Source organism: Sitophilus oryzae, unplaced genomic scaffold (genome assembly GCF_002938485.1).
Source record: "Sitophilus oryzae breed Bouriz unplaced genomic scaffold, Soryzae_2.0 scaffold_1393_pilon_pilon, whole genome shotgun sequence".
In the NCBI taxonomy this organism is placed as follows: Eukaryota; Metazoa; Arthropoda; class Insecta; order Coleoptera; family Curculionidae; genus Sitophilus; species Sitophilus oryzae.
Genome location: NW_022146052.1, coordinates 1,647,916 through 1,662,962, shown reverse-complemented (window position 1 = coordinate 1,662,962; position 15,047 = coordinate 1,647,916). Strand labels below are relative to the sequence as shown.

Sequence of the window (15,047 nt, the reverse complement as noted above, 5' to 3'; positions counted from 1 at the left end):
AAATTGCCTAACATATATTTTCCATGTCTTTATGTTTTGAGTCTCCATGAAGAAAGTACTCCGTCTTTGCTTATTATGTTTATTTTTAACTTCTTTTAATATTAAAAATTTAAATATCAATAAGTAAATAGAACTTATATCCTTGTACACATAGACACACATAGGCAGGTACAGTAGTATACTGCAATAAAAGGTGGGTGGACGTACGTCTTCTATCTCAAGTGAATATTTAGCTGAATCGAAACCACCAAGTCAACTACTACCTGACACAGATTATTTCAGGATATGTCTGCTTCCGAGTAAATCTTCATCGCTTTTAGCACGATGATGAGCATGTGTTCTTTGTGTTTCCTTATTTCAACTTGCTGCGTAATGATCCGGAGATTGTCCTCGAATAGGCATTTACCAGAGATATTAGTTGATACAATGCTTTCTTCGAAGGCATCCTGAAACGCCACCAATACTTTCGTAACGAAACGAGCCAATAACAAAAACGGTTAAAAGAAAAGAAGCAATGACTTCAGTTACTAGAAAGAAGAGTAACAACTAAATCCTGTCCCTGCGAAGTAATGCCTAACGGTTTCCGCGGGGAGTACAGAGGCTAGAGAAAGGGAAGGTTTATAGTCGGTACTGGAGAACCTGGAGTCCAACATACCAGGCCAAACATATTGCTCGATACACAAATGTAATTTCCTACCTTTGTAAAAAAGGCACCCATATATAAAAAGTAGACTAACTTTATAAATCGAATTGTTTTCATAAAATATATACAACAAAATGTATATGGATCGTTAGTTTCATTACAGACCTATAGAAGAAGTGAAGACTTCAAGTAAATACTGTTCTAAGTGTTAAAGAATCGGTTTGTCATGTTTTATTTGTAAAATGTCATAAGTTCCATACCAGTTGCCGTAAGTCGATGGATTCGATATATAGGAATGTCGAAGTAAGTGGCCTATGTTTAACGAAATGTCCTTTTAAATTAACATACTTTTTGTTTTTCATAATGCAATAGTATATGAATGTCACGATTTTACAAAACGGTTCAGCCTCTACAATGTCGGCATAATATCAATAAATACATACAGAGGGTTTGAAAAATGCCACGGCTATTAAATTGTATTTAAAAAAAAATTCGATTAGATTTTTACAAATTGTAAGTTTTGGGTTAGTTGAAGGACTATTAGAGCTACAATTTAAAAATATGTTTACAAGATACAGAGTGTCCCAAATAAATAAAAAATATCAAAGTTGTATTTTTTTAAATGGAACACCCTGTATATTATTACATTTTTAGTTTTTAGGATTAAAATAAAGGTAGATATGATTAAGGTTTATCATACTTAAAACTTACCGTTTTTGAAATATTTTCAGTTTTTTTGAAATTGCAGTAAAAATTTTAAGGCTTCATTTCTCCAAGGGTATCAAAGTTTTTAATACTAAATATTTACCGAAGTTTATTTATTGATCAATTATTGTGTTGCAATAATAAAAATAATATTACCTCTTACAGAGTGTCTATTTATTTCAAATAGTTTCTAGTTAGAAAAAGAATTTACTTATAATTTAGACCTCATTTATCAATATACCCATGTAATATTAACATTTTAGATTATTTTTTAGCAAAAAATGTACAAAATATACAGGTGCTAAAGATCATAATATTACTAGCCCATTTATATACAAAAAGAAAACTATTTAAATCTTTATAAAAGGGTATACCATTAATTAAATATAGCACCATTATTTCCGCCCAAATATTAATTAATTACTTACTTAATTGTGTTAGTTAATTAAGTATTCTAAATAAATGTGGATTTGAATCAGAAATTAATATAATAAGTTATGAAAATGAACGTCTCTGTTGTTTGGTTTGGTTTGGTATAAATAAATAAGCATTCGTAAAAAATGAAATAACATTTTTAAGGTGTTGCTTTTTACCACATTGTCTAATACACATACAAAATTCAGTTTTTTAGTATTTGGACCAATTATTATTAATCATAGCAAACAGTCAATTATTAATGTAGCTTGAATACTGGAATCATGTTAATTGGTCCTTTAACAAATATTTAAACAGTTTTTTTTAATTCTTTTAATGAAATAGACGAACTATATCGACAATATTAGTATCTGTACTCTTTAAAAACGTGTTACATCTTTAAAAATAATCTAAAATATCAATATTCTATAGGTATATTGATAAATGAGGTTTAAATTATAAGAAAATGTATTTTCTACGAAAACTTCAAGAAATAGGTAAAAAATGGTATAATACAATTAGATAGACAATTAAATTGTGCATGTTATGCTCATAAAATATACAGGGTATTCCATTTAAATTAAACAAGTTATTACCGATAAAATGTAGCAATTATTTAAAATAAATTTTTAGACACTCTGTATAAGGCAGAATAATTATTATTTTTGCAACACAAACTTTAGTGAAAGAAATACTTCAGGACAATATTTGGTTTTAAAAACTTAAATACGCCAAAAGAAATGAAGCATTAAAATTATTACTCTATTTTGACAAAAACCTAAATATTTCAAAAACGGTAAGATTAAAATGCGGTAAACCTGAATCAACTTTTCCTTTATTTTAATCGTAGAAGCTAAAAATGTAATAATATACAGGGTCTTCCATTTAGAAAATACAACTTTGATATTTTTTATTTATTTGGGACACTCTGTATCTTGTAAAAATATTTTTAAATTGTAGCTCTAATAGTCCTTCACCAAACCCAAAACTTACAATTTGCAAAAATCTAATCGTTTAACTACAATACTCCGTGTCGTATGTGCTTGTAGCATACTGTATGTGTATATCAATAAAAAAAATGTTTATCTCGAAATGTTTTGGCACTTTGAACATTATTTACTTCAAGTCTTCAATTGACAAAAGTCTTCTAGTAGACAAACAAAGCCATATAAACCCGCCCCAATTGTATAGACATTATTTAACGTCCGTGATGTAATTTTTTATTTTATGTAAAAACAGAAATGGAAATGTTAAATACATATTTCTATTTACGCAAAAGTTATTATCTCATTTTTTATAACTACAAATATATTTTATTTTTAAATTGGGATAAGAAGTGGGGATAAGAAGTGGAAGTTAAATATTTAATAAGGTTGAACGTAGTGTGAAGACAGACCAATAATTGCGAGTAAATCCGGGCCCAGTGTGACCTGCCAACGGCCCTGACGATGGCTTCGCCGAAATGCAAACTCTTGCAAGTTCAAGAAGTTATCAGTGACGCGGGGCGGCCACCTGGGACACATAACAGCGAATCGATAGCGGAATTCGGCCAGGCTGCAGAATCAGTGCTTTAATAAGAATAAGAGCCTATAAAAATGTAAATAACCTCGATTTTAAACCGTAAAAATTGGATTTCATGAGGTAAGCTCTCTAGTTTCGCCGTGTAATAGTACATTTCGAATAGTGGCAATTCAGGTCATGTAATAAATCTTTGAATAGGTTCGGGTCGGTAGTTTAAACTGATTAAAATCTTATCTCAATATATAGGAATGCAGAAGAAAGTGGCCTGTGATTAACGACGTGTACTTTTAAATCAATTTACTTTTTTGTTTTTCATAATGCAATAGTATCTGAATATCACGTTTTTAAAAAAACGGTTCAGCATCTGCAATGTCGGAATGATATCAATAAATATATACAGGGGGTTCAAAAATGCACGAGCTGAGTTTCACAACGTGATTCCTCTTCAAAAAATAAGGTTAAAGAAGTTCCTATAAACATTGGATAAGAAATTCATAGTTTTAAAAATACAAGATGTTAAAACTTAAAAAAAAACTGTTTTTTGTAATTATTCTAAATACCCTAATTTTTTAATGGAACGGACGAATGAATTCGTTTTATATTATTTTTCTTGAAAATAGTTCTAGATAATGATATGATAGAGGAGAAAAAAGTTTTAGTTGTTATTGAAAAAGTTTTAGTTGTTATCTAAAAAATAGATAATATATAAAAAATAGGGGTTTTAAAATAGGAAAATTGCTGTTAACTTCCGCTATTTCCGGAAGTGTCGCCATATTGAAAATATATTTAATCGATAGATTTCGTTGTGAAGCCATGATATGCAAAAAATCTTCGATCTAGATATTGTAGGTCTCTAGAAACTTCTAATGCACGCTCAGCCTGTGATACCCCGTATATCCCACAGAATAAAATACCACTTTAAACGGCTTCATATGAGTGGATAAAACTCCAATTATTGTATGATTGTCAATAATAGTTATTTTTTATACAAGACGACAAAATGATATTTTATCGTCGACCGAAAAGATTAATTGGCTAGCGATGAAATCGCGAGTGAATTAATTTCGGGAGAAGATAATGCAATTTCGTCGTGTATAAAACAATATTTTTTTCCATAGGGAGCAACGTTTTAAAAAATATTCAGAAATTATTATTTCAAGGAATTTATTACGGGTAGAAAAAATATTGTGCTGGGTTGGCGTTGGTTTTTATGTAATTTGATAAATAAATAAAGCTGTCTCTTTAGTTGTCAGTTCTGAGTCAGTATTTTTTAGTTTTCTTTCGTGTCGATTGCTGATTGAACTGGAGCCAGAAATGGATCAAAACCTCCTGTTAACCTCGCTGTTAAAGTATCATTTAATCTACCCTTGCGGTTAAAATACTATTTATCTACTATTTTTGGTAGATATAAGGCAATTTTAACAGTTCTATTGCTATGGAAAAAACAATTTAATTTTTTTTCTCTATTATCAGAAAACATGAACATTCTTTAGATTTAATAAAACAGAACAAATTAAAAATAGTACGGGCTACAAAAGAATCGCACAATGAAAATCCGACTTGCGTTTGGGGTCTTTGTACGCTAATCGGTTTCCGGGTTCATGCATTTCCATTTAATGTCGGATTTGCGATGAAATTTCGTCGCCAACTACGATTCATCACGCGTCTGCCCCCCACCATTGCGTCGGCCCCTCGCAAACACTTGTCATTAAATTCCTTCCACGTTACGGTGCCGGATTCGGTTCTGTGCTAACTATTGGAATTATGAGTTTCTATACTGCGTATTAATTGAAATGGTATTGTTGTGACGCTTATGAAAACAATTGGATTTAAATGAAACAGTCAATCACTTTGAAAATAGAGTACAGTGGAACTTCACGAAATTCAAATCTACAAAGGACCGAAAATAGAATTCAAGTTTATAGACAGTGCTAATTATAAAATAACACGTGAAATTAAAAATTATTAATTTTATTAGAAAAAAAATAGTGCATAGATAATACACTATTGTTTTTTTGTCAAGTACGTCTGCTGGAACTGTGTCTATGAAAGGAATACGGACAAAAAACATTTGAATAAACAGCAATATATTTTATACGTCGACCTTATATTTTATAACGTCACCGCAAATCGCTCCGCCCACTCATTTTATTGGCTACTTGCAAATTTGTCGAATTTTTATTGATGGGACGCGTCGTCTAATTTTTTACGAAAAACATCGAGAGAATATCGTTTCCCCTCTCACGGATACCCCGTAGTTATAGACAGGACAGACGTACTGTACATACACCTACTGTATGTAGTAAAACTACACAAATTTTATTTGTTCTATTTTATTCCAGATGCTTGAGTCCTATGGGGTAAGGGGCATAGTTTGCACGTGTTTCTTTCCGACAGAACTCAGTGTGTCAGAATTGGTAATATCTACAGTTCTCAACTGAAAATTGAATATGAGGTGCCGCAGGGTACGGTGTTTTTTTTACGGGCCCAATTTTGTTTAATATATACATTAACGCCTTGTATGAACTTAATGTGGACGGACAAATAATTGCATATACCGATGATACGATCTTAATATCTGCCGGCGACACATGGGAAATGGCTGAGCGAAATTTAAAGTCCGGATTTGCTGAGATTAAAAATGTTAGATGCTTATAAATTGACATTGAACTTCCAGAAAACTACATATTTAGCAATTTCTATTACATCGGCAAATAGGCCTAATTTTCATGAAATAAAAATGGAGGACTTAGATGTGTCATTTAGAGAGATAGATTCGATGAAATATCTTGGAGTGGTAATAGATAAACATTTAAAGTGGAACCTACATGTGTCATATTTGAGCAAAAAAATTAGATATCTAATACACAAATTTTTCATTTTACGACAATTTTTAAATAAAAAACTACTCATAATTATACATAAATCTCTTGTAGAACAATTACTTAGAGTATTCTAGTCTGGGGTGGTATGTACAGTGTTAATTTCCAGCAGCTTTTTTTTTTTTTAGAGGAGGAGGAAATCTTGCATAAGACGGAGTGTCAGATTCCTACTGACTAAAACCACCTCCCCTTCTCTACGACACATCACGCCGGTACCGCTTTCGCATTTCTTCGACGTGAGGACTGTCTACGTATTTCTACGTGCTTTTTCCTCTTTAGTTTTATGATTCCTTTTATCACTGTATAGGCCAGAGTCCAGTTTTTTTCTCCTCCTTTCAGGCTATTCATCATAGTTTCTGCTGTAAGAGGAATGCTGATGGCTATATAGTACTGATGTCTTAACACCGACCATTTTGGACATTCGAACAAGGTATGTTGAGCATCATCTAACTCGTTATAGTATACACAGTGGTTTGTTGGTGATTTCGTTCGATTAAATAGATAACTTTTGAAACACCCATGGCCCGACAGGGCCTGGGTGGTATAATAATCTACTTCACCATATGGCCTCTCTATCCATTCTCTAATATTAGGAATTAAAGTATACGTCCACCTTCCATACTAGCCGTTTACCCATTCTTCTTGCCATTCCAGCAGCTTAGAGTTGCTCAAAACTATGATGTTAGAATAATCAAAAGGAAATCAAAATTGGCTTCAACTCAAGATCTATACTGTGCCGAAGTGTGTAGTATTAAAACCTTATATGTCCTGACCGTATGCAATTTCACGCAGAGCCAAAATGTGCCTGAACTATCTCACCAGTACAGCACTAAAAGTAAAGTTAATATGAATGTCACCATTCCTCATTGTAAAAAAAATCTTTTACATCGTTTTGTTACATACATTGGACCTAAACTATACAACTGCATTCATTCAGAAATAAAAAAAAACCTTAAGACTAAATACAAATTTAACACTGAATTAAAACAATATATTTTTGTAAACCCCAAGATGAGATGATGCTTATAAATTGACATTTGACTGAAAATGACACACATCAAGGCTACATTGAGGACACAACATCTGAGAGCACGACAGTTCTATGGGCAACTTGAGCATAGCCGTATCTGGGGGCACGGCATCGGCTGTGCCCCCGCCAAATCGAGCACAGCCGTACCATCCTTTTCTCGAAGGTATTAGCGGCACTTTTGACCACCTTGTAACTTCATTGTGGATAAAGCAAGAATATTAATTTTCACTACACATGAAGACATTCTATAGCTGGCTAGGTTACCAAAATATCTCTTTTCCTCATAGTTCCTAGATTCCTCATAGTTTATGAATTATCGCTTGTGAAATTTCTTTAATTTTGACATTGACTCACTTTTGACATTTTCACATTGCTATCATCAAAATTCCAAGCTACTTCTCTCTAAGATGTGTCACAAACGTCAATTATCGAATTATTAGATAGCTTGAAGCTTATAACCAAAAGAAAAAATAAAAAATTTCAAAATATGATTATGGATTAAAAATTAGATGTCTAGCCGTTACCGGTAACTGATTTTCCAGTCGAGAAAAAGGTAGAAAACTAGAATTCATCAAAGCGGTCTCTTCTGATTTTATTTGTATATGTACCAATCCAATATGTACCAAATGTACCAACAATAATTCAAAGATTATGATTTTTTTCTAGTCAAACTTCTTTAACTTCGCCAGTGAGTCACTCGCCGTCATCAAAATTCTAAAGTATTTATAAATGTGTCACTACATCCAAATTTCGAATTTTAGGTAGCTTTAAGCTTATAATGGAACGAAAAAATGAAAAGGAATGTAAATCCTTGTCCAAAATGAAATATCCTGATGGATCAAAAGTTGGCTGTCTAGCCGCTACCCGTAACGGACTCTCCGGCGATGGTAATAGGAGGATCAGTGATAGGACTGCTTTAAAAATTTGGTTTTTCGCTTTCGAAAGTTCCGCTTTAAATTGGTTTCTGTTTGGAGAGCAGAACGGTTCTGGTCCAATCAGTGGAGTTTTCGCTCCTTTTTTAGCTCTAATATTTGCTTTTTCATTGCCTTCTATCCCTTGGTGAGCGGGCAGCCAGAGTAGGAGGACTTTATTATCTTTGGCTAATTGTGTCTTTGCCTAGTCTTATAGTTAATATACTAAATTTAATTAGTACCAGTTACCGGAAGCCCATCAATGTCTCGATTTTTTTTTCTGAAAGCATATTACTTACTTTTAACCTGTATCCACACACGTCATGTTTACTCGATCTCTCTTTTCTCTATATCGTCCCCACCTTCATTTAATTCCATTGCGAATTACAGATCAAACACATGACGCAACTAATTTGAAAGCCCGGCCATCGTATCGGACAGAAAATTTCTTTGTGCCGCCCCGATATAGCTTGGGACTTTCGTACAAGCGGTTTTGTGTCGAACAAAACCCAAAGCGGAAACGGTATTGTTTAATTTGTTTTGCTCATTTCGGCGCTTCTTTTGTATTTATTAAATGGCGAAACGATAGCAGACGGAAAAGAAGCAGGTTTAATTAATTATACTGGAGAGATATTTGTGTATTTTGGAAAATGTGAAATGATTCGACAAAAATGTATTTATAGGAACAAAAACTAATTTTTATATAGTCTTTGTCTACCCAAAGTGTTTTAATAAAATTAATGGATTCACTTATACAGGATATCCCAATATTTCGTGGACATAGAAATACTACGTATTTTTGAAATCAAAATAAGTTTATTGGACACAATTTACCTCTATACAAAAGTACTTCGTTTGTCCATTAGGGGGCATCAAACTTAAAAAAAAATAAACATAAATTTTAAGAAATTTTAACAACCGTTGAATGTAGAATATTAAGGAGGATTAACACCATGGCCTTACAGATCTATTGTGTGTTCTCCTTTCTTGAGTTCTAGCGGGTCATACAGTCATCAGTGCTTTGACAAAAAAAGAATGAAAATCCGAAATTTCTCAGTGCTTTGACAAAAACCAGTATCTGAGATGGTTCCACAGAGGCCAGCTCTCCATCTTCGACATAAGCCGTACCAAAGTTTACGGCACAAACGGTTGTCATCTCGGCGCACTGAGTGATAAGGTGTTCTGGTGTTTCCCCAATTTTCTCACAGAATCTGCATTCGCCGTTGTTTCTCAGCTTCAATCTATTGAGGTGTTCGTTGAGACAGTGCCCTGTTAGAAACCCCGTGACAATCCGAAGATTGTTCTTACTTAAATCAAGGAAGATCATTGATTTTTCTTGGTCGTAAGTTCTGGGGAACTTTTTCAAGTGTCTTAGCCCGTTGGAGGATTCCCATTCCAGGTTACGGATGGAGTCCTTCAGGTCCTTCAGTTCCGCTTTAAGCTAGTTTCCGCTTGGAAAGCAGAACGGTTCTGGTCCAGTTAGTGGAGTGTTCGCTCCTTTTCTAGCTAGATCGTTTGCTTTTTCATTGCCTTCTATCCCTTAGTGAGCTGGCAACCAGAGTAGGAGGTCTTTATTATTGCCTAATTAAGAACCGTTATTCCAGTTTGAATGAGATTTAGTGTACCTATGTTTTGCTAAGTGCTTTAACATTCTACTTTCACAAAATCAAGAAAAATACGGGAAGGATGTAAACTACCACCAATCCTACATACATTTTAGTAGAAAGCATTTTCATTTAGTAGAATTATTTACATTTTTTTCTTGTAAAAAACGCCACCGTGCATACTTTTTGCTTCCAAAAAATGTTTCTTGTCACATCAAGCTATGTAACAAACTAAGCACCTAAAATCTAGTATGCGCTAGAAATCTAGTTAGCGAAAATATGGAAATTTATGTTAGTATCACAAATGATACTTGACAAAAGGCTTTATAAATTTTAAATTAGTTAACGTTCGGGTTTATTTTTCATTTATGCCCTCTAACGGACAAACGAGGCAGTTTTATATAAAGGTAAATTGGGTCCAGGTAACGTAGGTGGTAAAAAAATACGTAGTTGTTCTATGTTCACGGAATATTGGAAATCCTTGTATATTTTTTGTTAGCAAAACGGAGGTACACTAAATCACATACAAATCAGAACAACGGTTCTTAAAATATCTTAAAAATTTTGTAGCCCTCTAACGGACGAACGAAGCACATTTGTTATAAGGTTGTTGTTCAATGAACCTAATTTGACTCCAAAAATACGTAGCACTTCTATGCTACTTCTATATGTATCATCTCATCCATATAATAATAAAAAAAATGCTTAAATTTTAAGAACCACTGTTTATATATAAATTTTATTTCAAAAACTTATTCAAATACTTTTGTCGCAAAAAAAAACTCGAGTTGTTGTTAGGTTAGGTTAGCCGCATTATTGTTTTACGTAGGGAAATTATATTGCGAACAACGTTGCAGTTGCTGCCATCAGTTAGTGTAGAATAAAGAGGGTACTTACAGAGGCGAATGGAACTACTCCTTTTGGTGAACTTGGCAGCTGATTAATGAGATTGCTTGCTTCAAATGGTGGATGTTGTTGTGGTGCACTAGTAGTCGGTGGGGTAGGTGTATTTATCGGTAATAACGATCCAAGCTGAAATATAAAGAAACTATAAAATTACTTATATTTGGGATATATTAGACTGGTTGCAAAAACAGTTTGATTACCATATGGCCTATTCATAATAAGCCTGTTGACTTTTAGCATGGAAGTCCGTGTACTTTGCTTATCTTATAGTATACCTCGTGCGTCTCAAAAGTGGATCACTCCTATAACTTTTTATTTTTACAGATAAAAAACGAAATTTGGTATGTTAGTTGGTGTTGACATAAATTAGGATGGATTAATGTATTCAAAAGTTTTTGGTCACTTCCTGCTGCACCGGAAATGACTGAAATTTTGATTTTTAAATGGCAGCCTCAGTATATTTTTAGTTTATTCGATAGAAATGTGAATTTGAATGGAATGACACATCATGTGTGAACTTTTGAAATTTTCGCATATGATTTATTTGAAATTGTAACATATGGTTCATAACGACAATTTGACTCGAAGTGTCAATTGACGAGTTTGTGGTACCAAATTATCCGTAAAAAAATGTTTTTTCCAAATATGCCAATGAGCTACGCTTGTTCCATTTGAAAAAATTGAGATATGATTACAAATTCGATTTGGGCATCTTTTAATCAACCGGGATAAAACACAAAAAACATTAGACGATCAAATCTATTTTTCCAAGTCTCCTTGATTAAAGATTAGCGTTTTTAACCCAGCTTTTTAACATGTGGTACTTTAGATTGAAATTTAAAATTAAATTTTTAAGCAAAATGACCAAAACTTGACATATGATATATGTCATTCTATTCATAGTGTCATTTTCTATCGAATGGAGTAAAAATATACCGATAGTGACATTTAAAAATCATAATTGTAGTTATTTCCGGTGAACTAGGAAGGGACCAAAAACAACTGAATACGTCAATCAATCCGAATTTATTATATTATCGTGTACTTTCATTTTTTTATATAAAAATAAATTATTTATTAAAATTACTGATTTGATAGCTTTTAGTGCTGCTTGGCTATCGGAGAAGACGGCTATGCCCTATTTCCGATAGTTCCTATCTAAGAGAAATTGTACGCATCTTTCAATGGCGTAGATTTGGTTCGGAGAATTTAGTTTTCGGCCTAAATACGCCTAACCTTGTCCGTTTTGATTTTGGAAGCATCAGTATATGGCCTGTGATACATCTGATCGAAATGTTGCTTTGTTCAGTTCGAGAAGTTATTTTGTTTCATAACATAGCGTTGTCTTCCACTTTAAAACACACTATACTACATAGTACTATAGTTTTATATTTAACATTATCAATTCTTATGTTGCTAAACGTATAAACACATTAGCCAAATGAAGCTAGCTATCAGTAATACTGAAAACATTATTGAATACCGTCATGCATAGCTACATTAGAAAACTAAACCCAGAAGAATTTCCTCGTTGAATCGTAAAATATCATATCCTTGGCTTTTTCGCTCATCGTATCCGCTTACGGATTAACTTAAAAGTAATTGCTAATGTACACCCAGCTAATTTGTTCTGGTAATTTGGCGCGGAGGAGTCCCTCACACCCGACGTCCTATATTAAAATTATGCAGATTCCTTCGCTCTAAAATGCCATCGTTGTAAACGTCATCGCCGATACAGAATTTGCAAGATATTGAGCAACGTCTTTCGCCAACACCGTTTCTATCCCGCTTTATATGCAACCGTTCTCGCTCAGTTTATATCGCTCTCTGGAACTCTAATGCATTATCAAGGGAATAATATTATCCCAGGAGTTAGGAGGCATTTGGAGCATCGGGTCGGAGGAATTAGCGGTCTCATAACCCAAATAAAACCGGTCCGATTTGAGTAAAAATATGTCGAAATTAGTTTTAAAGTTTAATCATTTTGCATTAATTTAAAGGCGCATATTATGTAGCCGCCAAGATTATGAAAAAAAACGTGTAAGATTGAAAATTTGAAATTATGTGTTGGAATATTAGAAACTACAGTGTTATAACATATTTTATGTAACTATTAAGATTTTAAAGATGTTGCCAACTATTTAGCCTATATTTCGAGGTTTCTACGAAAAAGTAGACGGTTTTATATGTAGTAGATGAAAAGGAAAAAAATAGACGAGAAACAGAAGTAATTATCCAATCAAATAAAAATAAATGTATTACTTATTTGATATGATGACGGTAGTAATACATGGCTATCGTTTTCTTAGGATTTTCAAATACAAATCATAGTAGAGAGTATTGTCTTAAATTCTAAATATCCCAAAAAGAGGATATTTAGGATTTAGATTAGTTTACATTTGATAATGGTCAGTGATACATCTGATTAAAAGTTTGCTTTGTGTAAAATATCAAAATTAAAGACACTGCCAGTTCGAGAAGTTATTTTGTCTCAAAATATATCCTTGTTTTCCACTTTAAAACACACTATACTACATATTACTATAGTGTTTTTTATATTTAACCTTACCAATTCTTATGCTTCTAAACATATAAGTATATTAGCCATCTGAAACTACCTACTAATAATTCTGAAAACATTATTGACAACCGACATGCAAAGCTACATTAGGAAACTAAAATCAGAACAATTGCCTCAATGAATCGTAAAATATCACATCCTTGGCTTTTTCGCTTTTCGTATCCGCTTACGGATTAACTTAAAAGTAATTGCTAATGTATACCCAGCTAATTTGTTCTAGTAATTTGGTGCGAGGGAGCTAGAGTCCCTCACACCCGATGTCCTAAATTAAAATTATGCAGATTCCTTCGCTCTAAAATGCCAACGTTGTAAACGTCATCGACAATAGAGAATTTGCAAGATATTGAGCAACGTCTTTCTCCAACACCGTTTCTATCCCGCTTTATATGCACCCGTTCTCGCTCAGTTTATATCGCTCTCCGGAACTTTAATGCGTTATCAAGGGAATAATATTATCCCAGGAGTTAAGAGGAATTTGGAGCATCGGGTCGGAGGAATTAGCGGGCTCATAACCCAAATAAAACCGGTCGGACTTGAGTAAAAATATGTCGAAATTAGTTTTAGGGTTACATAATTTTGAATAAATTAAGAGGGGCATCATAACCGCGAAGATTATGAAACAAAACGTGAAAGTGAAGATTGAAATTTTGAAATTATGTATTCAGTATCTGATATTTTAAAAATGGAATGTTATAAATCACTTTTTTCATGTAACTGCTATTTTTTTAAGTTGCCAAATGTTTACCCATATCTCTTGGTATTTTATGAAAAAGTTGATCTTTTTAGGGTTCCGTACCTCAATAGAAAAAATAAAACGGAAACATTATAGAATCACTTTTTTGCCTGTATGTCTGTCAAGACCCTCTATCTTAGGAACGCGTTGAGGTACCGAGTTGAAATTAAAGCAATTAATACCATATACTCAAATCTAGAGTTCTTTGAAGCTGTGAAAAAAATCAAATTGCTAAATTAACGTAAAAAATATACGGCCGCTTATGCTGCAAAAAAAGTATATTTTGATACTCTCAAGGGAAACAAAATTTATAAGGTATTTTACTTTACCTTAGAACTATACAATTTGGTAAGTAATACCGTATTATAATACAAATACATATAAACAAAAGTCTGAAAACTATACATTTGTAAATAAATCATAAAAAATACAAGGAAAATTTTATTATTGACAGTTTAAGAAAAATGCATTCTCCATGAACTTTTTTTGTTTATTCTATAATGGCTAATCGCGTTCATACTTTTCAAAGTTACCATACAGTTTTAGAGGAAAATAAAAAAACACATGAAAATATAATTATTTATTATTTTTTGTATATAATTTTGTTTTCATTCTTTTATATATTTTTAATGATAGAATTTCAATTAAAGTCATATTTTTTGCTATTTAAAAATGTTAAAGTAGCACCTAACCTAACCTAACATTAATTTAGTTTAGTGCTATGGAAAGTGTGATAAAAGTTATGGGAAAATGTGATTCTTTAAAAACAGCAATAAATGTGACGTTAATCAAAATTAATAATAACCAAAGAACATACAAATAAAAGAACGGAAACTACCTAACTGAAAAACGGTTCCAAGTCAGAGGCGCCATCTATTGTGAGGGACGCATTAAAATACGCGCAATCATGTAATTTCACTCTAAATTATAATTTCAAATACAAAACACTCTTATACATTTCTTTTAACCAATATTAACGATTTTAATGCGAAAAAATACTATGTGTTGTGGATATACGGCAGTCTTCATTTAAACTCTACAGTATGTCCAAGGATTGTCTTTACAAGAGGAAAAACATTTTTATTATTGACATTTTGAGAAAAATGCATTCTTCATA

General features: G+C 32.6%; 1 protein-coding gene across 9 annotated transcripts in view; it reads right to left on the bottom strand.

The window, feature by feature from the left end:
* The window catches only part of LOC115875628 (collagen alpha-1(XVIII) chain-like), a 955,759-nt gene that overhangs the window by 94,797 nt on the left and 845,915 nt on the right, over nucleotides 1–15,047 (bottom strand). For all 9 annotated transcript variants that reach the window (XM_030891132.1, XM_030891136.1, XM_030891133.1 and 6 more), the window contains one exon: nucleotides 10,608–10,742. In XM_030891132.1, the coding sequence (XP_030746992.1) occupies nucleotides 10,608–10,742 (135 nt within the window). The remainder of the gene's footprint in view (nucleotides 1–10,607; nucleotides 10,743–15,047) is intronic.